The 21606-nt window shown below is 59.1% G+C and overlaps 4 protein-coding genes across 4 annotated transcripts in view; all 4 read right to left on the bottom strand.

Annotated features, from left to right (window-relative positions):
• The window catches only part of BSG (basigin (Ok blood group)), a 10556-nt gene extending 3310 nt beyond the window's left edge, over positions 1 to 7246 (bottom strand). Inside the window, exons 1-4 of the mRNA XM_062509856.1 lie at positions 7165 to 7246; positions 2899 to 3246; positions 1214 to 1370; positions 4 to 12 (exon numbers count right to left, since the gene is read on the bottom strand). Coding sequence (XP_062365840.1) covers positions 4 to 12; positions 1214 to 1370; positions 2899 to 3246; positions 7165 to 7246 — 596 coding nt within the window. The remainder of the gene's footprint in view (positions 1 to 3; positions 13 to 1213; positions 1371 to 2898; positions 3247 to 7164) is intronic.
• Positions 7247 to 9756: 2510 nt separating this feature from the next.
• CDC34 (cell division cycle 34, ubiqiutin conjugating enzyme) lies at positions 9757 to 14523 on the bottom strand. The gene is made up of 5 exons (XM_062510066.1): positions 13968 to 14523; positions 11501 to 11587; positions 10910 to 11007; positions 10434 to 10568; positions 9757 to 10318 (listed from the first exon to the last, which is right to left on the bottom strand). The coding sequence occupies exons 1-5, from the start codon at positions 14142 to 14144 to the stop codon at positions 10108 to 10110; spliced, it is 708 nt and encodes a 235-aa protein (XP_062366050.1). The 5' UTR covers positions 14145 to 14523; the 3' UTR covers positions 9757 to 10107.
• A 347-nt stretch (positions 14524 to 14870) lies between these two features.
• On the bottom strand, positions 14871 to 16330 carry TPGS1 (tubulin polyglutamylase complex subunit 1). The gene is made up of 3 exons (XM_062510065.1): positions 16005 to 16330; positions 15417 to 15927; positions 14871 to 15154 (listed from the first exon to the last, which is right to left on the bottom strand). Exons 1-3 carry the CDS (start codon positions 16328 to 16330, stop codon positions 15032 to 15034), a joined length of 960 nt encoding a protein of 319 aa, XP_062366049.1. The 3' UTR covers positions 14871 to 15031.
• Positions 16331 to 16648: 318 nt separating this feature from the next.
• MADCAM1 (mucosal vascular addressin cell adhesion molecule 1) lies at positions 16649 to 19346 on the bottom strand. Its single transcript, XM_062510098.1, has 5 exons — positions 19025 to 19346; positions 18530 to 18796; positions 18127 to 18441; positions 17316 to 17879; positions 16649 to 17152 (listed from the first exon to the last, which is right to left on the bottom strand). Exons 1-5 carry the CDS (start codon positions 19071 to 19073, stop codon positions 17028 to 17030), a joined length of 1320 nt encoding a protein of 439 aa, XP_062366082.1. The 5' UTR covers positions 19074 to 19346; the 3' UTR covers positions 16649 to 17027.
• Positions 19347 to 21606: the final 2260 nt, after the last annotated feature.

The raw sequence follows: 21606 nt of genomic DNA, 5'->3' as shown, positions 1-21606 counted from the left end.
TTCCCATCGATTCTACCAAAATCAGGATTCAGGTAAGCATCCAGCACAACTTATCCAGAGATACCAACCTCTGGACTCATGGAATCAGACACCCACAAGCATCAGCAGCCTCCTCCATAGCAAATTTCCCCCACTGCAGAGTATTTATGCTGTACTGTGTACCTAGAGCAAGCCAGCTCTCCATTCTCCTCACACAGAGGGTGGCAGAAGAGGGTTTAATGTGCACCACGTCTGACACGGGTCTGTCAGTGGAACACAGGGCAAAGATCACCCAGGCCAGGCTGCTCTGAATTGATCCCCGCATTGAGAAAAACCCTCACATTCTCCTTCCTGTAAAGCTGCTGCGATAAGATTTAGTGGATTATGCAGCCCTGCAACAAACATCCCATTCTGCTGCTCAGTAATACCCACTCGAGGGAAGGGGCCCACAGAGTTTGTCTCATGGCTGCACTGGGACAAGGGGCTGTTTGTTAGTTCTGCCGTGCACGGCGCTTCCCACTTCCAAAAACCACTCAGCTGAGGAATTGAGGTCACGCGAGGGAGGCTGGGTTATAAATACTTTAATCCTTGTTCAGATCCCTGTTGCTATGGGGAGACAGGCACGTCGGCACTGCCATACAAAGGGACACGATGCCTCCACAGCTGCTGGGTCAGTGCCAGCCAGGCCTGACTGTAATCAGAAAGGAAAGCTCACTGCACTGCCACAATAAGGCTGGTATTCCCACAGCCAGCACTGACCACGGTCTGCCACAGCTCTCCCAGATCCTTCTGGGAGAACAGCTGGACTCTGGGAAGGGACATAAAGCCCCAAGGAGAGACAACATGCACTGGAGCCTCTCACTCCACACACAGGGAGTGGGGAGCTGGTGGCCTGCCCAGAGCAGAGCTCCTTCAAAGCTCTGGAAATTGAATAACCAGAGTCCCCCTGAACACCTGCTTAAAATCAGGAAATCTCTATCTAAGAGGATATTTGTGGCACAAAAATGTCCCTTACTTCTCCTCCTTCATGCTCTCCTCCTCCCTATAAAGAAGAGTATTGGGCCTTACCAAAACTCTGTTAAACTCATCTTATGCTCCAGAGTTCCAAAGTCCCACCCCATCAGCAGGGCTGCAAGAACTCAGCCCTGGTTCCAGCTGACAGCAAACACCAGCTGCTTTCTGTGAAAAAAAAAACCTGCCAGTGCTCAGGTTGTGACCTTGCCCTGACACTCACGTGTAGGTGGTAGAAGCCCCCGTGTTCTCGTCCTCCTCCAGGATGTTCCCCCCGTGCATCCACTTGTGGCCTGTGATGGGGGGGTGTGGTGCAGACATGTTACAGCTGAGGATCAGCTTGCCAGGACTCTCAATGACATGAGCAGCAATTTCTGGACCTGCATTCATAAATAATTGGATTTAAGTTAACCTGGGGTATCCCAGAGCTGACGTGGTGCCCAAGAACCTGCAATGCAAACCCCAGAGCTCCTTATCTCTTATTCCCAGTTTCCACTTACCTTCACACAGTTCCCTACCAGTCCTGACCGTGCCAGCACCAGAGTCCCCAATGCCAGGTGACCAGTCCTGAGTGGACTTTGGGACGACCACGCTGGCCCTGCAGCTGCTCCCCACACGAGCAGGATCCGTGTCCTGCATCACTCAAATCTCCGCTGTCCCTACCACGGGTGCAGAGCCCAGTGCTCAATAAGCAATGGAAAAGGTCACTCTGAAGGGCAGAGCACGGCTCTCTGCTGCTGTGAGCTGCCACAGTGCTCATGTGTCAACACCTCCCAGCACCTGAGCAGCTTCAGACACCTCCAGGCAACACAGAGGGCAGCCAGGACCCTCTGTGGTGAGGGAGAGAAGACAAGATGTGGCAGCAGTATCTGAGGCAGCCCAAAGGGTTTAGTTAGCACGACTCCAGGGAGAACACAGAGCCGTGACTCCAAGAGGTCCTGGGCCTCGATGTGCCAGGCAGCAGTAAATTATGCAACCTAAGATGACTCAGGCATTTCTACTTGTAGGAGGCTGTCCGAGAAGGTAGCTGCCATCAGCAGCACCATTGCACAGCCCTACTGCCACTATGGTCCCTTACCCTTCCACCCCATCTCCATCCCTCAGAAGGACCAGTTTTTGCCAGGGCTGACAGGCATTTTGCTTTTCCTCCTATCCAAATGCCACTGGAAGAAGGGTTCTGCTGGAGTTCTGTACTCCCTAGCACATTTCTGCTGAAAAGGCAGCTCTCCTAACTCCAGGATTCATGGGGAGACCTTAGCAGGACTTTAATCTCCCTCCCAGGTTTCTAGCACTGGGAGCAGCCTGGGTGCTCCGGCGTTCACCTTCCCGCTCTGCGAGAGGAAACCCGGCCACATCCACAGGACAAGCAACGACATCACACTCAAGTGTCACACAGACACGGCCATTTCAAAAACGGTTGCATCTCAGACCTCAAAGCAAGATTTGTTTCCCCAACAGTCTGGGTCACCAGCACGGAAGCGAGCTCAAAGCAGGGCTGCTGGAAGGAGCGGGAGCTGTACGAGCCGCAGGGAAGGGCCGCTGGTCAGTGGTGGTTAGGGCAGAGTCAACCACAGAATCAAGGCTCAATTCTGCAGCCAGCACCAGGGCTCGGAGGCTCTCGGGAATAAGCGGCAGGTTCCAGGTTCTTTGGCTCCGGAAAAGGCGCGGGATTGCCGGAGGGCGAATTGGTTGGGAAGCCACAACCCTTTTTGAGTAGGGCCATTCCGGGTCAAGTCACAGGTGGTGGGGAGATTGACAGAGGGTGGGAGTCTCTCAGTTCTACAGCTGGGGTGGGAAGGTGAGGGGAATTTTCGGGAGCCACAGGACACAGGTGCAGGGGTGAGCATGGCAGGAGACTCAAGACACCAGTGTCCGAGCAAGTGCCAAGGCCTCAGCGTGGCCACTCACGTTCGATGACAAAAACGTTCGCCTGGGAACGGATCCACTTGACTTTGGGGCTCTTCGACAAGTGGTTGCGGTCGGGGTCGTTGCTAGCCCGGCACTCATACATGCCCGAGTCGTCGCCCGTGAGGTTGGCGATGGAGATGGTGCTGGTAGAGTGCAGGTTGTAGGTGGCGTTGATTTTGACACGGTCCTGCCGTGCGCCATCCCAGAGCTGAGCATAGGTCTCATTGGGGTCGTTCCCCTCAAACCACCACTGGATCTCAGGGATGGGATTGCCAATCGCCTCGCAGTACAACTCCACGCTGTCCTGAGTCAGTCTCTTTTGAGACAGCGGTGACTTTATAAAACCAGCTATGAGTTGAAGAGTTATTAGTGCAAAGTGTTAGTGCAAAGCAAGAATTCACCTTCCACAAGCAAAAGTAACCCTCGGCAACTAAGAAGAGGCTGCAGATTGTCGCCAGATCAGCACACTCTTCCCTCCCTCCCCTCCACACTCTGAACTCCGCCTGGCTCAGACAGGGCTGCTCGCGTGCATTTTGCATCTCCTGCAAAACCAGTACAGACAAACCAGCACTCAGTGTGTGCCACTATCCAAACTGGACATCCCTGGCATAGCCCACCTGCTGTGAGGGGCAGCCCAAAGCTCCTGTCTGGCCCCCAGCACTTGCAGTTCAGAATTAAAGCATTACATTTGTGCTTCAAGAGCTTATGCAGCCTCCACATTCCCCAGCCTGTGCTCTGGCAAGGTGCTGCATCACCATGGAAGGCTGGGGACAGTGAGACAGCAAAACCCTGACCAAGCCCACTCCCAGCCCAGTTTAAGACAACTGCAATGGGAAAAGGGCTTCACTGTGCCCCTGTGGCCCCAGGAGGAACGTATCTGTTCCCCCTCACTGCACAGCCTGGGGCTGCCTGACCATAATTCAGAGCTGGCTGGGGCCCAGACCCCCCCTTGCTGTGCCCTGGCACAGCCACACGTACCGGCCACACACACCGGCCCCTTGCCTGCCCACACCCTTGTTCCATCCCTCAGCCCCCACAAAGTGCCCAGCAGGAATTCCTGAGCACAACCCCGAGGTAGGAACTTTTTTGGGGGGAGGAGGAAATGTCTTGCAGTCCGCAAGATGTCACGAGCCAGGCAAGGAAACGTGTAAATTTGTTGTCATACAAACAGTGAAATCCGACTTTTCATCTCAGGCAATACCAGACTGCAGAGCTGAACTGGTAAAAAACAGACCAGAGGCACAGGCAGCAGCTGCAGGCTGGAATTTGGGTATTTTTCACTCTGCCCTTGCAGCCATAGGCTGGAGGGTTCAGTGCTGGAATCAGCCACTCCAAAGGTCGGACCCTGTCCTGCAGGGAACCAGGGAATGGAGCTGCCAAACACCCTCAGGCTCCCAGGCAGGCACAGGGCAGCAGCCACAGCCCCAGGAGCCCTTCCCAGGGCAAGCAGGAAGGGAGGCTCAGCAGCTCCACTTCGGGAAAAGCCATCAGGCACAGGTTGAGGTCACTACGTGACTCACCCCCAGCCAGGTTTCAGAAGGAGTTGAGCTTGAGACATATCCTTCCTGTACTAACAGGCAGCTCGCACCCCAAGAACCTTCCAGGAATTAATTTGCTCAGTTAAAAGCATTTCTTGATAATACACAACTCTCCATGAATGCACCATGATGTACAGGCACAGAGGAAGTGGGCTTTGGATAAGTTTTTGGGGGGTTTTAAAAGCCTCAAGATGTTTTAATGAGAAATCCTACAGATGCTTTTTGTGAGAGTGAGAACAAATCAGTGTCACAGACCCAAGTTTGCTCAAACTCAAGAAAGAGACAAGTTAGCCTGTAAACTAACCTTGCCTCCTAAAGAAATTAATTCCACACTCTTCAAAGGGAAAACCAGGTTTTCCTACTAAAACTTTGAAAGTCTCAAAGAATAAGCATGGCTGAAAGAGAAAGGACCTCCCATGGAGGGGGTCACCAAAGCTCCTAGGAGAAGGCACACACTAATTTTAACCAAACAGGAGGTTCAGGGGTATCCAGAGATGTTATGGGATGGGGGTATCAGCTGGGTTCCATCCCAGAACCACCAACCTGTGTGTCAGAAGGGGTTTTTCCACACCACAGGCCTGTGATCAAACACTCCCAACCCTGACAAGCCCTGGAACTGCCCACAGCACTTGTACGAGCCCGTCTGCTCCAACTGCAGCCCGAATTAAAGCAGGAGCTGGTAAAGATCAAGGGGTTTACAGCTACAAGGTGATTACTGTACGCTGACAAAATAAGCTGTGCAAGGTTATTTGCTCTGAGTTAGAGGGTGCCTCGTGCAGTTCAAACAGGTTAAAAGGCTCCAGCAAGCAGCAGCAGCAAGTACCATTTCAATTCCCATGGGATTAATGTCCTCCCTGTCCCTACCAGAAAGCTGAGAGCAGGAAATCCCAACCGTGGGCTCTCTGGGCTGGGGAAGGTGCCCGTCAAGCCCAAGGCACAGGACCACAGCCAGTACCAACCCATTGGAATCAATCAGGGCTGCTGCCACGTTTTCCAGAGGGTGACAGGCTGCAAGTAGGGCTCAGCTCCCAAAGCCCAGACGCTCCTCGCAGAGCTGAGCTGGATGCTTCCCCGGGCACAGCATGGTATCTGAGCCAGGAGGACAGCAGGGAGGGCAGAGACACCAGATAACATTCTCCAGAGTCACCTTCGAACTAAAAACAACCTCTCCCCCTACAGAGGGAGGAGTCCCCAGGGTGTTAACAACAGGGGGAAGTGGCTGAATCCAGCCAGAGTCCCACTGGGCACATGTTCCTGCCTGGCCTGACCTTTGTTTCTCAGTGTGGGAAGGGAATAGTTGAGGATCTAACATTTTTTGCCATTTAAAACAGCTATAAAATCTGCCCTTAAGCTTTGCACAGCCAGGTCAAAGTCAGGTTCCCTCCCCCCCCCGAGGGCACAGAGTCCAGGCACACACTGACCCATGCTCCATGGAGTGAGCTGCTACCCAGTATGCCCCATAAAGCCAAACATAAACATTGCTGAGAGGCCAAACCCCACTTTCCAGCCCCCACTCTGCTCCCTCGAGGCACCCGCACAGCTCCACACCAAGCCCAGGCATGGCCAGGCAGGACATGGGCATTACACAACTGATGGGCCAGCTGGGCTTTTCAGAGCCAGGACAGGAACTGCCTCCTCCACGTCCCACTGGTACCAGTCCCGAGACAGGAGGATGCTGGCAGGAAGCCCTCAGAGCCACACACGGAGCGGGATGCAGCTAACCTGGGCAGCACCAGGTGATGAGGTTTAGAAGGTTATGCCCTGCAGAATTAAACTGCAGTTCTGTAGCAAAAAAACTACTGGAACACACGCTTCTGTTTTCCAGGATCCTCCCACTCTTTTCGCCTTCACTATTAGGGTTTGGTTCTACTATGCTCTTATTTCAGCGAACAGGCTACAATTTGTTTTAAGTATTCAAAACGCCGAACAGCCGGGACCAGATGCTTGCCACTGGCGACCAAACCGAGCCTCTTCCATTTGCACCTCGTGCACGAGGGCTGATCCGGAGGCTGCGGGGAGAACACGGCCGGGTTTGCCATGAGCTCCTCCAAAACCTGAGAAGGTGAAACGTGGAGCCCCAGCACAGGACACAGCCCGCTCATCCCTGCGGGAAGAGCTCTGAGCGCCCACCCGGGGGCCGCCGGACCCGCTCCCGCCCCGGGGATTATCCTGAACATCTTTAGGGTTTAAAGCCTGGGAACCCGTTGCTCTTCCTCAGCCGCGGAAACAGGAGAAGCGACTGAGGGGATAAACTCGTTTTTCCTAAGGAAAAAAACAACCCAGCGCGGCTGAAGGCACCGGCGGATCCCATCACCCCTCCGGTAAGAGATCAGCGAGCACGCGGTGCGCCGGGGCATCCTCCCCCCAAGCCCCGGGACTGCCCGACGGCAGCTCGGAGCCCAGCCCGGCACGTCCATCGTCCCATAGCCCCAGGGCGCCTCCGTTCCCCTGGCCCCGGCCCCGGCCCCGCCCGCCGCGGACGTGCCCCGCCGCAGGCGCCCGCGCCGCCGCTCCTCCCCCCACGCCTGCCGCTGTCGGAGCCGGCCCGGAGCCCACTCGCGGGGCTAAGATCCCGCCAAGGCACCTCGGAGTCTCCTCAGGATACCCGTCGGTTCAACCCTGCACGGAGCCCCCCAGTAGGCCCCCGCGAACCCCCCGCCACCCCGGGCAGCCCAAACCGAGCCCTCCAGACCGGAGCCACCCCGGCCCTCCCCGGTGCGGTCCGTACTTGTCCCCGCGGCGCCGGCGGCCATCGAGCACAAGACGAGCAGCGCCAGGACCGCGCGGGTTCCCGCCGCGCCCGCCGCCATCTCCGCACGCGCCCCCGCCGCGCCGCGCGCGCGCTATAACCGCGACCGGGGGCACCGGGGGAGGCGGGGCCATGTCGGGCACCTTCCCCTCGCCCTTCGGTCAGCCAATCGCACGGCGAAGCGCCCCTCACGCCCCGCCCACTAGGCCCGGTGCGGCCAATCAGAGCGAAGATGACACCGAGCGCCTTCTCATCTCTCATGTCCCCGCGGGCAGAGCCGGTTCGGGCCGGTCCCGGTGCGGCCACGCCCACTGGCCGGAGCACCCAATGGGGACGCGCGTTGGGGGCGGGGCTGGGGGGTCCCGGGGGAGGCCCCGGTGCAGCCGCTGCCCCGGGCGGGTCCGAGACCGCGGAGGGACGGAGGGAAAGCGAGTCTGCACGTGTCCGTCCCTGCCGAGCCGGGGCACGCACCGGGGGCAGCACGGAACCCACACACCCCCCCAAGCCGTGTGGCTCCTCGGAGCGCAGCGTGGGCAGAGTCACGGGGGAGCCAGCGGGTGATCGGGTACGCGGTGGTTCCCGGAGCCGCTTGCGGGTCCGCCGCACAGCGGGATGTGCGGGAAGGAATCCGGGCAGCTCTTCCTCAGCGCAGGGAGTCCGGCTCAGACAATGGCTCCTGGGGACACCGCGGGGCCGCTGCCAGGACAAAGCAGCTGGCCCTGTCCCACAGCCCCGTGGTCAGGGTTGCCCCGAGGTGCAGGGAACGCACTTGGCCCCGGGCTCTCGGTGCAGTCCGTGGGGCCACGGGATGCTGGGCCTCAAGTCCCTGCTCCAGCCCAGCTGGAACTGCCTGATAACCCCAAGGGGCTGGGCAGGCAATAACCAACGAGGCAGCTGGGGCAAAGAGGCCTCTGCAGGACAGCAGCTTTGTCTCCAAGTCTTCTCTATCCCAGGCATGAACTCTTGACCGAATCAGCCCTGGAGCACTCGCGGCCGGGGGTACTGGGCAGGGGGGGCAGGAAACGCCAAAACAATGGGGCTATAGGCACCAGTCCCCACCACACTCTCCACGGGGATCTGCCAGCTCCTCCCAGAGCATTTCTTCCCTGTGTCCCGCCCCCCTTCATCCACTGGCCGTGCTCCCCCTGCACTGGGGGGGTTTGCAAACACGACTCCTGTGGTGCAGAAATTCGGTGGAGTATGGTGCCCACAGGCTGAGGACCTGGTACTGATCTGATAATGATCTGCTTCCAGCATCCAGTACTGGGGAGGGAACTGGCCACAAAGAGCCAGCAAAGGCAGAGGGCACACGGGCATGGCCCTAGAGATGGGGGTGGCTGCTGGGGGTGCACAGAGCAGCCCCCCAGGAAAGGAAGGAGGGGCCGGCTGTGAACAAGAAGCCGGGGCTGCTGGTCCGTGCCGGCCGGGTGACCTTGGAAGCTGTTTGCCAGGCCTGAATAAAGCGACAATAATCCTATTCACCTTTTAGCCTCATTTCCTAAGGCAATAAAGCACATGCCCTCGCCGCGTGCAGTCACAGGTGTCACTCAAGCCCTGATCCCATTTGCAAGACTACAGCCGAGGGAAGTTTTGCTCATTACCCCTCTGAAGAGCTTTGTGCAGCAGGGGCAGGAGCCCCAGGCAGGCGCTTTGCCAGGGCCTCGTCCTGCCCTGGCTCCGACCGAGGCTGCTCACCCAGCTCACCCCATCCCAGCCGGAGGAGGCACAGACAGCGCCCCGGGCTGGGAGCTCACCGCAGTCTGAGGAGCTCCTCGCAGCCTCTGCAGCTTGCATGTCCTAGCCAGTTCTGGTCTGTGGGCTCAGGGCACACCCAGCTGGGATCAGAGCAGCTGCAAGGGCCCTGGGCACCCGTCAGCTACCACTGAGCACAGGCAGTGGAGGGAGAAGGCAAACACCTTCCCCGTGCAACACTGGAGGGTTTGGACAGGCAGAGACTGAGTGTTGGCTGCAGCTCCAGGGCAGGGGCACTGAATGTTGCCCAAGAAAGGCAGAGATGCTCTCCAGACTAGAGGCAACCCTACCCAGACCCTTCTTGCCCACTCTGCAAGGTGAAAAGAGGGTTAATGTGAGACCCGTAGCTGCCCTGCAGCCTCAGGAGAGCAGTCAGCCCATCCAAACACTGCTCCATGCCACTCCATGTCTGACACAAATACCTTGTATGCTGGGCACAGACCAGGCAGAACCTCACCCGTGCATCACAACACTTCCCTGGAAGAACTTTATTAAATAGTGTCCAAAAAAAAAACAGAAGCAAAAATAGTCAGCATGAGCCTGTCCTCCCAGCTAGTTAAAAACCACAAACAGACCATCCCCATATCCCCATGCTGGTGGCTGCTAATGAAGTCCTCCCTGGTGCCCTTCTCCCTGTGAGCACAGGTCCAGCATCATGGGTGGGGAAGGCAAAAGGTTCCTGTGGGAACAGCCCAGATGGCTGCAGGGTAAACCCCAAAAGGTGCTGAAAGCCAAGGCAGCACTCACATACTGCCCCCCCCACAAAGCAACCACTCATCACCCCCACAAGCCACCCCCCCCTCCCCACCAAACTGCTCCTACCCCATGGGGCTGAAGAGAAGCTGAATATACCCAAATGAGGGGCAGCCAACACCAGACCTGGTTGTCACTCCTCAGCCAGGCAGAGCCACCAGCACCTCAGTTTCTGTGGCTTTGTGAACACCCCAACACAACTTCCCTCCTCTACTTGCCCCCACGAAGTTTATAAAATAGGGGGTTTAATCTTTTCCTACAAAGACAGCAATGGGATTTCCTTTGCAACAGTAGAACAGTCTCCCTGTGAGGTAGAGAGTTAATTTCAGGGCTGACAGATCCTAAATTCAAACCAGTTTGTTCTAGCTGAGGTAAAATTCAGCAGTTTATAATAAGTTTTGCAATGCCAGAGGCCCATCAAGATTCCTCATTGCCAGAGTCATCCTCATCACCATAACAGCTCTCTTCTTCCTCCTCCATCTCATCATCCTCGTAATAGTCATCATAAAAGAGGTCTGAGCCCTCATCTGGGGCTGGAGTCTTGGTCTTCACACAGTACTCAGCCAGCGTGGTGGGGACCTTCACTCCGTCCCGCTCAGCGTCCACCTTGGTGCCCAGCACTTGCTTCCTGGAGGGCGAGAAGTGGGGGGTGAGAACAGAGCTCTGCACCACAGTCCTCCAGAGCCCGTGTCCCATGGGATCCCAGCGAAGCCAGTGCTGCCAGGCCCAGGCTCAGCACACACCTGATGATGTCTGTGTACTCCCGGTCCTTCCCTTTGCTCTCCTTCCATTTGCGGTACATCACAGAGGCGTCCACGTTGGCTGGGGAAGACGTGTTGGGCTCATTCAGCAGTGAGATCACACTCAGCAGAATGGTTCTGGCATTAATAAACATGAGCGGGTCAGAGGTGAGGCAGGTCAGCAGCACCCCAGCAGTTCCAGCAGCCCCACTCTGTCCGTGGGAAAGCCTTGTGCTTTCCACAGAAAGAGAGGTCCCAGCAAAGGGGAGCAGGCCAGGCAATGGCCAGCAGCACATTGGCTGTTGGGCTTATACTCATCCACACACAAGCCCTGGCTTTTCTTCAGCAAATCCAAGAGCCTTCACCAGCCCCCTGGCACCTCCTGCAGGCTTTGCGAGCAGGAGGCTGTCCCCATCCTCCCACCTTCCCAACCCTGCCCTTGGATGAGCCTCCTGCCTGCAGTCCCCCCCAGCCCTCACCGCACGTTCTGGGTGGGGTTCCAGCGCTCCGATGGCAGCTCCCCACTCTGCGGGTCATCCACGGGTGGGTGGAGGATGGAGATGCAGACATCACCTGTCTGAAAGCACAAGAGAAATAGGATCCTCAGGAGCTGCTGCCCCAGGATCTCCTTACTCATTCTTCCCTTTGGCTGAAGCCAGGTGAGGTGGCCCCAGCTGTCCCTTCAGTCCCATAGGAGGGACACAAAAGTGGACAAGTACCCCATGAGTGCCAGCACTGTACAGGTCAGGCTGCCCAATGCCCAGCACTCTGTTCCCCTGGCATGGGCCCCAGGCCCAGGCAGATTGCTCACCCTGCAGCCACTCCTGGCATAGACACAATGTCCCCAAGCGTGGGAGCCATCAGGCCTGCAAAGCCTGGCTGACCTGGAACTAGGACAGCAAAGGGGCTGTCGTGAGCTCGTTAGCGGTGTTCCCTGTGCCAGGCACTCATCGCCAAAGGCACTGAGTGTCCACTGCCAAAGGTTGGCATTTGCATCCAGTGCCATCACAATAGAGGCACACGTGTCCACTGACTGTCCAAGAGCCTCCTGGCTGTGCCAGCGGACCTACCTCGTAGATATTGGGGTGCCACATTTTGGTTAGGAACCTGAAGGCAGGAGGAGAGTAGGGGTAGTCAATGGGAAACCGGAGACGAGCCTGGAAGGGAACAATAAGATGTGAACACCAGCTTGTGAGAAGGAAGGGATAAAAACCACAGAGCTTCTGAGAGCTCCAGGAAAAAGGAACCTCTGCCAAGCCCAGCTAAGAACCTGCTGCGACAAAGCAGCTCTGTGGGCAGAACACCGGTCCAGGGGCAGGATGGACACCGGCCCCAGGGGCAGGATGGACACCGGTCCCAGGGGCAGGATGGACACCGGTCCCAGGGGCAGGATGGACACCGGTCCCAGGGGCAGGATGGACACCGGTCCCAGGGGCAGGATGGACACCGGCCCCAGGGGCAGGATGGACACCGGCCCCAGGGGCAGGATGGACACCGGCCCCAGGGGCAGGATGGACACCGGCCCCAGGGGCACCCTCTCACCACAGAGTGGAGTAAGCAAAGGGGCTGTGAACAGCAGCTGCTCCTTGCCCTCCATCCTGCCCATACCCTCCTGTCCAACAGGGCCCACAGGTACTAACCCAATGCTCTCCAGTGCCGAGGAATCAGCGGGAGCTCGCAGTGCTGGCACCCAGCACAAGCCCCACAGCAGCACACAGAGCCAGGCAGAGAGTCTGGGTCACCCCCCAGAGCTGCTGTCAGGGACAAACCATGGCTGTGCCACTGGAAGAAAGGCTGTTTACCCTTCAGAGCTCACAGGAAGGAAGCATCAGGTGTTTGGTGCTCTGATGAACACACTGAATCTAAAAATAGCCTGTCACTTCTGAGAAGAGACACGGTCCAAACTGGCCACAGTGCGCAGCTTGGAGGCTAAAAATAAAATCACATGAAGCTCAGGCTGTAGCCCAGGGCTCCAGCAGGGACACTCCGCCACCACCGGCTCCTCCCATGGCCACCAAACCCGGGGAGCTGAGATTGGGCAAAGAGGGGTTCACTGTCCATCTCTGAGTGAAGCCTGAGGGGGCACAGGGACCTACAGCAACATCCCACAGTCCTCAGAGCTGCTGCCACAACCCACCAGCACCAGGAATCCAAGAGGATGGGGGCAGCTTCTCCCTGTGTGGATGCACAACTTCTCAGTGACTGATTCAGCTTTCAGCTGCTTCCAGGCCCTGGGAGCAGACTTCCAGATCAAGACTCAACACGACAACTCCCTGCACACTTCTTGCTCTCTCAGTTCAGGTACAAGAGAATCCAGACATCAGATCCGTGGCACAGGATGGGGTGGAAAGAGGGAAAAGTGCAGTGGGGGCCGTGCTGTGTGTGTGGAGTGCAGGGCAGTGACACTCAGCCCCATGCTGGGCTCTGGCCAAACAGCTGAACATCACAGAATAATCCCTTTTGTTGTGTCAGAGGGGATCAGAACAAAACCGGCTGAGGAAAAGCAATGCCAAAGGGGGCTTGGACAGCAATAAGCTCACCCTGCTGTGTGCAAACAGGTTGGCGTCCCCACAGGCTGGAAAAGACTCAGCCCCTCTGCTCTCCTCTTATTGCACAGTCTCACCAGCACCCTCGGTGCTGAGTTTGGAAGCATGAGTGGCTGAAAGGATGAGAGTTCAGAGGGTCTCATGCCAAGATGCTATGGGAGAAAAAAACTTCAGCGGAGAGATGAAATCTGGCTCTGAGGCACTAGCTTTATCAGCCCGGGAAAACAAACACAGCTAACCCTGGGTGACTCACCCTGTGCAATCCCCACCCTGACAGCAACAGGATGAAAACACAACAGCTCAGTGGAGGAGGGAGGATGAGAAAGAGGAAGAAAACAGCTACCCAGGTTGCACAATACCTGGGAACAGCACACACACATCCTGCCGAGGGGGGCTACGCAGTCAGACCTCCAAACACCTTCTTCCACCTCAAACCCCAAACCAAGCCACAACACTCACTCGCCAACCCAGCTCCCTGCTCCCACCCCGGGCTGTCTCTGTCTGCACTCGAGGGATCTTCGTCTCTTCCCTCCGGTCTGGTGGCAATCCCTCGGATCCCCTCCAGGAGAGGGAACATCAGCGACCTAGAGCCTGCTGTCCTGCACCCTCAGACCGGGGAGCAGGGGGGTGGTTGAGGCAGAGTCCCCAAAGGGGCCGAATGCTCCTCACAACGAAGGGGACGCCCGATAGTTTGGTGGCAGCCACCTGCGCACCAGCTCCCTGCCAGGAGCAATCACAAGCACCAGGGTCCCCCAGGTGTCCAGTGAAAGAAAGATCCAGCTCTCCCTGGCCCTCAACACGCCCTCAATCCCGGGAGAAGCTCTCACGATCCCCATACCTCATCCATAGCCCCCTCACAGGGTCTCACCCCTTCCCAAAACACCCAGCACATCCCCCGACACCACCTGCTCTGCCTTCGCCCCCCCTGCCCCCCCCAGCTCCATCTCCCCCCCACACCCCGAGCCGCCCCCGCTGTCTCCCCGCCGCTCACCTTGAAGTACCCGCCCTCGTAGTGGGTGTCCGGGGGTCCGAAGATGGCCACGTCCCAGGTGTACAGGTCCCCTTCGTCCACCAGCCTGACCCGGAACCCTTCCACGGGCTCCTCCTGCAGTCCCTTCAGCTCCAGCAGCAGCGCCTTCTGCGAGCTGGGCACGGGGGGCCGCGCCATGCCGGGGTACCGGGGCTTTCGGGGGGGCGCAGCGGCCGCTCCGGGGCGCGGGGGGGGGCGGCGGGACCGGGGCCACGCGGGGCACGGCGGGGGCTGTAGTCCCGTGTGGGGCGTGGCCACCTCGGGCACCGCCCCCACGGGGTGCCACTGACCAATCAGAGCGCGAGGCGGGGCAGGCGATGGGCGGGGCGGCTCCGCCGGTGCCCGCAGCGCTCCCGGTCGCACCCGTCCCACCGAGCGAATCCAGAGATCGGCAGCAGCCCCGCGGCTCTCCAGCACACAGAATCCCGGCCCGGAGCGCAGTCCCAGATCAGTCTGCAGGTGCCACACCTGTGTGACAATTCACAGCGCTGCCAGGGCAGCACCTGAAACGGGAGCAGAGGCTGCTCCTGGAACGTCCGCAGCGGAATGATGCCTCCGGCATCCCCGGCTCGCACCTCCCTTTGTGTCACATCCCGTCAGCTGTGCCTGCGTCAGGAGCCGCCACCCGCAGCCTCACCCAGATCAGCACCACGTCCTGCCTGCAGGGAGCAGAACATCCGCCCAACACAACATCCCGAGCCCGCGGGGATCCTCCCACCGGCTCCTCCACTCAGGTGCTCCACAGTCCTGCTCCTGCTGCCAACACTAACCCCTGAGCACGAAGCTTGCCTCAGGGATCTGGGCACTGCTGCAGCTCATTCTGGCACTTCATGCTGCCAGAAGGTTAAGAAACTGGCCACTAAAAATAATAAAAAAGCTTTAATGTCTTACAGCAAACCAGGAATTGAACAGTATAAATAATGATCAGACAAGTTTAAATAAATAACCCCAGCCTGACACACAGCTGGTCCCGGGAAAAGGGGATGTGTCTCATCCAGAGCCTGCACTCCACATCCCAAACCACCTTAGCACTCCCCAGCTGCCCCTATGCAGCCACAGCCCAGCCCCACACATTGTTCCTCCTGGGTCATTTCACTGCCCAAAGCAGCTCCGTAGGTCAAAGCCTCCATGTCAATCCTGGATAACACCTAAAAGGGATCTCCCAACACAGCTGAGCGAGAGGAGCCATGCCTGGGAAAGGCTGCACACAGGGACACAGAGCAGCTGGGCACCATCCGAACAGGGCAGGGAGCATGGAAACTGGGACTCTCTTGTTGGGAAGACCAGGGCTCTCCAGCCAGCACCCAGCCAACACTCCGTGCTCACCGTCCAGCTTGCAGGTGGCCCCGCAGGGCCAGCAGTGGCCACAGCCAGTGCTGCTCCCACCCCGCATCACTCCACGGGCTTCACCTTTGCTATGAACAAGGCGGTGGCTTTCCTCAGGAACTCCTCCCTGCTCATGGAGGAGCTGAGCTTCCTCTCCTGCAGCGCTTGGTCCATGGCCAGTGCCAGCCTGTCAGGGCCCAACCTGGAGCCAGCCTCCAGGTAGCGGCCAGGCCGTGAGCCATGCCCGGCACCCAGCGCATCCTCCAGCGCCCGCAGCACAGCCTGGCACAGCCGGGTATCCGCCGAGTCCCCAGCGCCCAGTACGGCGAACAGCGCGTCGGCCTTGGCCGCGAACTCCAGCAGCACGCAGCAGGTGAGGACGCCGTAACGGAACACGTCGAACGGGACGGCCTCGTGGTCGCGGCAGCGGACGCGGCGCAGCAGCTCGGTCGCCGCCTCGGCCGGGGCCGCTCCGCGCTGGCAGATGCGCCGCAGCAACTCGCTGTAGAGCCGCCCGTCCACGCCCGCCGCCCGCCGCCTCCCGCCGCACCCCAGAACCTCGTAGGCCGCGCCGGCGTTGCTGTCGAAGGCCGTCCTGTCACGACAGGGGACAGACACAGATAGGAGGCCTCGCCCCCCGTCCCCGCCGCCCCCCGCCATCGCCCGCCGCACCTGTGTGAGTGATGAGCCAGGCACACGTACCACAGCGCCCGGGCCAGGCGCTGCGGCGGCCCCGGGGGCTCCGCCGCCGTCTCCGCCAGCACCAGACGCTCGAAGTACTCGGCCAGGAAGGACACGGGCTCGGCGGGCCGCGCCTCCAGCACCTTGAGCAGCGCCTCCCGCACCATGGCCGTGACGCCGGCGCGCAGCAGGAACTCTGCCGCGCTGCCCTCCGCCAGCCCGCCCCCCACCGGCGCTGCCCGCCCCGGCTCCGGCAGCCCGCTGCCCCCCACCGGCACCAGGGCGGCGGCCCCTCGCCGCTTCTCGTACGCCGCCATCTTGAAACTCACTTCCGCCCGGGCCGGAAGTTTCCGTGCCGCCACCTTGCACCCTGGCAGCCAATCGGTGGGCAGAAAGGCAATGCGAGAGCGCCGCCATTGGGCGAGGCCGCGGCCGCCATCTTGCGTGTGGGCAAAGGAGCTGCGTTTTCAACGGAAACACGGCGGGCGCCGTGGCCGCCATGTTTACTGAGGGCAGATGCCCCGCCCTTAGCAACCGGGCGAGAGCCGCGGATGCCGCCGGTATCCTGGGCCGGTGACGGGCCGCGGGACCAGGACCGACCAGGCCCAAAGAACACTTGCTCAGGACTCTAACGGAAACAGCTCTTTATTACAGCACCGGTCCCACCCGCCCGCCGAGCCCGCGCTCCTCGCGGGGCTGCCTCGGACTTTCCGTCGTGACAGACAAGCCGCCTTCGAGCTCCCGCCCGTCCGCTGGTGCCGGGAGCCCCAAGCGCCGGACCCAGCGCAGTGTTCGGTGCCAGCCCTCGGGGATCCAGTCCCGAACGCGTCCCTAATCTCGTCCCTGTGTCACCTCTGCTCATTGCCCTGACAGGCTTTGCCTCCCACAGCAGCTCCTCCTGCTGCCCCTCCTGCTCCCACTCGCTCATCAGGGGCCGGGTGAGGCCAGCGACAGACAGGGGGACAGCAGGGACACGGCTGGAAGGCTGGGGCCACCAGCCGGTTGCTCCCACTTCTAGGACAGCTGCCACCGAGATCTGAATCGTTTCCACAGGCGTCGAGACACGGCAGCTGTCACGATGAGCCCCAAGAGCGATCCCGCCGTCCCCAGAGCAATGGCAGGGCTCGTGCTGAAGGAATCTGCAGACACAAGGAGTTGTTATTGCAGCCGTCGCTGCCCAGGGCGGCAAATGCCGAGGGGTGAGCGAGTCCCCCGGGCACCAACTGTGGCACCGACACGACATTACCCACCCAGACGATGAGGGCAGAGCAGGGCAGGGCTCCGCAGATCCCCAGCACTCACCGTCCATGACCATCACCTCCAGGCTGACCATCTGCATGCGGCGGCCGAGCAGGACACACTGGTAGTGGCCCTGGTGCCAGGGCTCGGCGCAGTCCAGCTGCAGCACGGAGCTGCTGCCCGCAGACTCCTCTCGGTACTCCGAGAGGTCTGCGGGGGTCCAGAGCCAGCCCACCGTGGCGTTCCCGGCACACTGAGCATGGCACTCGATGCGCAGGGCCCTGCCCCGCGTCCCGGTGGGAGGCAGCGACCAGATCTGCAGGCTGCAGGCAGGAATTGTCCCCGCAGATGGCTTTGTCCCTGTCGTGTCAGAGCCAGGGAGGGTGGTGGTGGTCACACGTGCCATGGGGCTGCCTGCCATGAAGTCCTGGGACACAGAGGACTCCGTGGAGGGGGGGTTGGTGACAGCAGCCAGATCCGGGGTGGTCCCAGTGTTGGGCTCCCGTGCTGTGGTGGGATCACCTGCAGGGACACTCAGCCCTGGAGGAAGTGTTGTGGTGACCACGGGCCTGGCGGTGCTTGGGCTCCCCATGGAGGTGAGCTCGGCTGCTGGCTGCTCCATCACAGCTGCAAACACACAGTGGCCTTGGTCACAGGTGACCTCGCTGCAGCCCCAACCTCCTCCACCCCCTGGGCACAGCGAGCAGGAGCAAAGGAGCACTGCCAGGAGCGACAGGTACAGGGATGGGGATGTGGGATTCAGGGGGCTGCTCCTGCTTAGCAGAGCTATTCTGAGGAGCACAGACCAGTGGGGGTTGGCTCCAAGGGATGAGGTACATGCGGGTTGGGGTCCCCAGCCCCTCCTGGCACTCACCCTCGGCACTTGCCACCAGAGATGCCACCCGGGTGAAGGTCTCCTTCCCGACATGTAGCGTCACCTCGCACCTGAACTCCACGCCTTCTGCCACCTCTGTCCCGTTCACAGACAGGATGGAAACGATATTGTACAGCTCCTCATGGGCCTCATCAGAATCAAAGTGTGTGTTCTCCACCACCTGGTGCCCCCGGTACCAGGTGAGGGTCACCCCAGTGATAGGATGGAGGTGCATGGCTGAGCAGTTCAGTTTGGCCGGGTATCCCGGGCGCAGTATGTGGGGAGCTGCCTCCAGCCTCAGCGTGTCTGGGAGGGCTGGAAAGGAGTGGCAGCGTCAAGGGGGATTTTTGGCAGCACAACATAGCTCAGGAGGAAAGGGGATCCAGGGCTGGGAACCGCTTACCGTAGACCTTCAGTGTGACGGTTTTCTGGTAGTGCTGCCCTTGGCAGCTGCCCTGGCAGATCTTCATGCCCTCCGTGGCCACGGTGGCATGCCTAATGTGCAGGATGCTGTGGGTAGAGAAGGAGGAGATGGTCCCCAGGGCGGTGTCCAGCCCCCTCCACTCTACCCTGCCCCCTGCGCAGGCCAAGGAGCAGTTCAGCTCTGTCGAGCCCCCAAACGGCACCACCGGGTCCCGCGGTGTCACCACCAGCCTGTCAGCGGGGCGCCCTGGGCAGGAGGAAAGCGCAGGGTCAAGAGAGGGGACAGCCACCAGCACCCTGCAGCTCCCAGCGCTGGGACAGGGAGCTACAGCAGCGACCTGGGGACAGGATGGCTGTCACAGATCTGTGACAGGGAGGTGCTGGGGCTGTAAGGCGAAGCAAGGAGAACAGTAGCAGGACAGGGCAGCACAGTGGGTCGGTGGATTAGGGTGGCTCTTGGCCCCGTGGCACTCACCGCTGCATCCCCAAAGCAAACCGAGGAGGAGGACAGGAGCCGGCTCCATCACCCACAGGGCAGCAGCAGGGCTCGTTTTCCCTTCTTTCCTTCCTTCCCCCCTTCCAGGAGCGGGTGCCGCTGGCCGGGGCTGTCTCTGTCTGGCTGCCGGCTCCAACCTCAGCCCTTCTTAAGCCCTGTAGGAACCGCCCCCACAGCACCGGCCCCAGGACCTCCACAACTTCCAGCCCAAGGGGTATTTCCAGAGGGAGGTTTCTGATTTTCTTCCAAGTTTGGCTCTTTCACACACCCAGCCCCCCATCAAACCCAGGAAAGCCCCTGTCCCAAAGGGTCCCCATGTGGCTACAGGGGCCCCCGTCACCCCACTGGGGAGCCCTGCACAGACACCTGCATGCCGGGGTGTGGCTCAGATCCAGCTTTCCCTGTTTTTTGCAGGCTACATCACTCCCCCAGAGCCCCTGGTAAAACAACTTTGCCATGACCCCAACAGCTGCTGAGAACGCACAGTTGTGAAAAGGGCTCTGTCAGCCTCTGCCCCCAAAGCAGAGCCAGGGCCCTTGGTCAGCCCTGGTGCTGAGTGCATTTATTCCTCAAACACGATATTTTCAGGGACAGAAACAGTTGTTCCTATGAGGGTTGGTCTTGCGGTACAGATGAAGAAAGTGTTGCCACAGAGAAGCTGTTGAACACCCTGCATTATTCAGCCTCAAGGCCCTCAGCATCGGTTCTGGGTCCACACCAGGTCTAGCATCACTCCCTCATTCCTGCCCAGCTCCCCATAGAGAGATGAATCCTGTTCTGCCCCATCCCATCCTGCCAGGCTGCAGCCAAGGCCAGGGAAGGTCCCAGAGAGCTGAGGGATGTGGCCATCTCTGCACCCAGTGTCATCACAGGACCTGGACATTTCCCATCTGAGAACTGTTCTGAGAGGCAACTCAAAGGCGTGCCACGCATCCTTTAAGGAGGTCATGCCATTAATTCTCTGAGGGTCTTGAGACCTCTGAGCAAGGAAAGTGCTCTGTAAACACTCCCCACCAAATGTGCACACTCAGCTGAAGCAGGTGATTAATGGTGCTGGGGTTTTTGTTCCTTCCATCCTGTGTTAACAGAGCCATTTCCCGGATTTTCCAGCAGCCACCAAAGCCCCCCTGCCCAACCCTGGGAAAAGCCATGGCCAGGGCTGCTCCTACACTGCCAGGCTCTTCCCAGAATTAAGTCTGGGAACCTTGAGGATACACACGTGGTGCCAGGGTTTCACCTTCCCCTCCCATAACCCCGATTGTGGCACTGGTGCAGTGAGAAAACCCCTGAATCAGTGTCTGAATGAAAGTTGAGCATTTATGGAACCACCTCATCTTAAAAAGAGGCTTCCCTTTTTCTTCCTGTACCTCAAGAAATTAGCAGTTATCAGAAAACCTAGCACCTTGGGCTGCACTTCTTCTGTTTTGAGGTTTGGAAGTGCCCAGAGCTGCCCCAGCCACCCCAGCAGAGGGGGCAACACAGAGGAAACTGAAGTCATGGAAGCCTCATAACTCTCCAGTTCCAATGGCTCAGCCACCGAGCCAGGGGCAGGTCAGAGGACTTGACCAAGCTCCAAGTGACGTGGCAATGCTCCCAGGACAGCTCTCCTCACCTGAGCAGTGGATCCACCTCAACCCCTATTCCACTACCTGCTTGGGACCTCTCCTCCATCGATTCAGACTTTCCCCCACCCCAGAGGAGCACAGGAGCTCCTGCTGCCCTGGGCACACCCCAGGGACATCACCAGCTTGCGTGCACAGGGCAGAAAGGGCAAGCTTACGCACCAGGAGTGTTTTCTACCCCACAGGAAGCCTTTGAAGAAATGAAGGGAATGATGGTTTTCCAGACTCAGGGGCCTGAACACCTTTCCTGGAAGCCGATTGTGCTTCCTCCCGCAGGGCAGGCGTGGGGATTTGTGCCGGGCAATACTTTGTCCAGAGATGTTGCTCAGGAAACAAAACAGTTCAGTGTGGAGACACAAACCACCAAGGGACGAGTGCTGGCTCCAGCACAGGATACCCCCAGAGCCCCTCGGGTCGGGGTTTAGCCCCAGGCTGTCACCACCAGATGGGACAAGGCTTTGCCACTGCCCCAGGAATCACCGCACCAGGGGGAAGGGTGGTCAACAACATCCTGCTCTGCAACACCTGCTCTTTGTTCTCCAGCGAAGTCACATGAGACAAGTTGGAGGTTTTCTCTCAATTAAAGATGGAAACAAAACAAAAGCTAGCTCCAATCCAGAGGAAATACATACAGAAGCAGCAGGCAATGTAATGGCTCATGTTTCCAGGATACTATCCATCAGGCACCAGTTCCCATCCCAGAGCTGACTTGGATGTGTTTATATTTTCTAGGATTATATTAGTCACTTAAGATCATTCTCAGCCACCACAAGGAGTGTTTAAATGAGTCAGATAAAATCTAAATTAGGCCTGGCTGAAAATTAAGACAATAGAGTCAGGGCTACTAAAAACCAGTCCAGGAGGAGGCTCCAGTGGGGCAGGCAGGAGCCAGAGACCTACTTCCCATCCTGGGCTGAGGCAGGAACTGGCAGCCCCGAT

Source organism: Cinclus cinclus, chromosome 28 (genome assembly GCF_963662255.1).
Source record: "Cinclus cinclus chromosome 28, bCinCin1.1, whole genome shotgun sequence".
Classification (NCBI taxonomy): Eukaryota; Metazoa; Chordata; class Aves; order Passeriformes; family Cinclidae; genus Cinclus; species Cinclus cinclus.
Note: the sequence above shows the minus strand (reverse complement) of the source record. Positions and strands in the feature narration are given on the sequence as shown.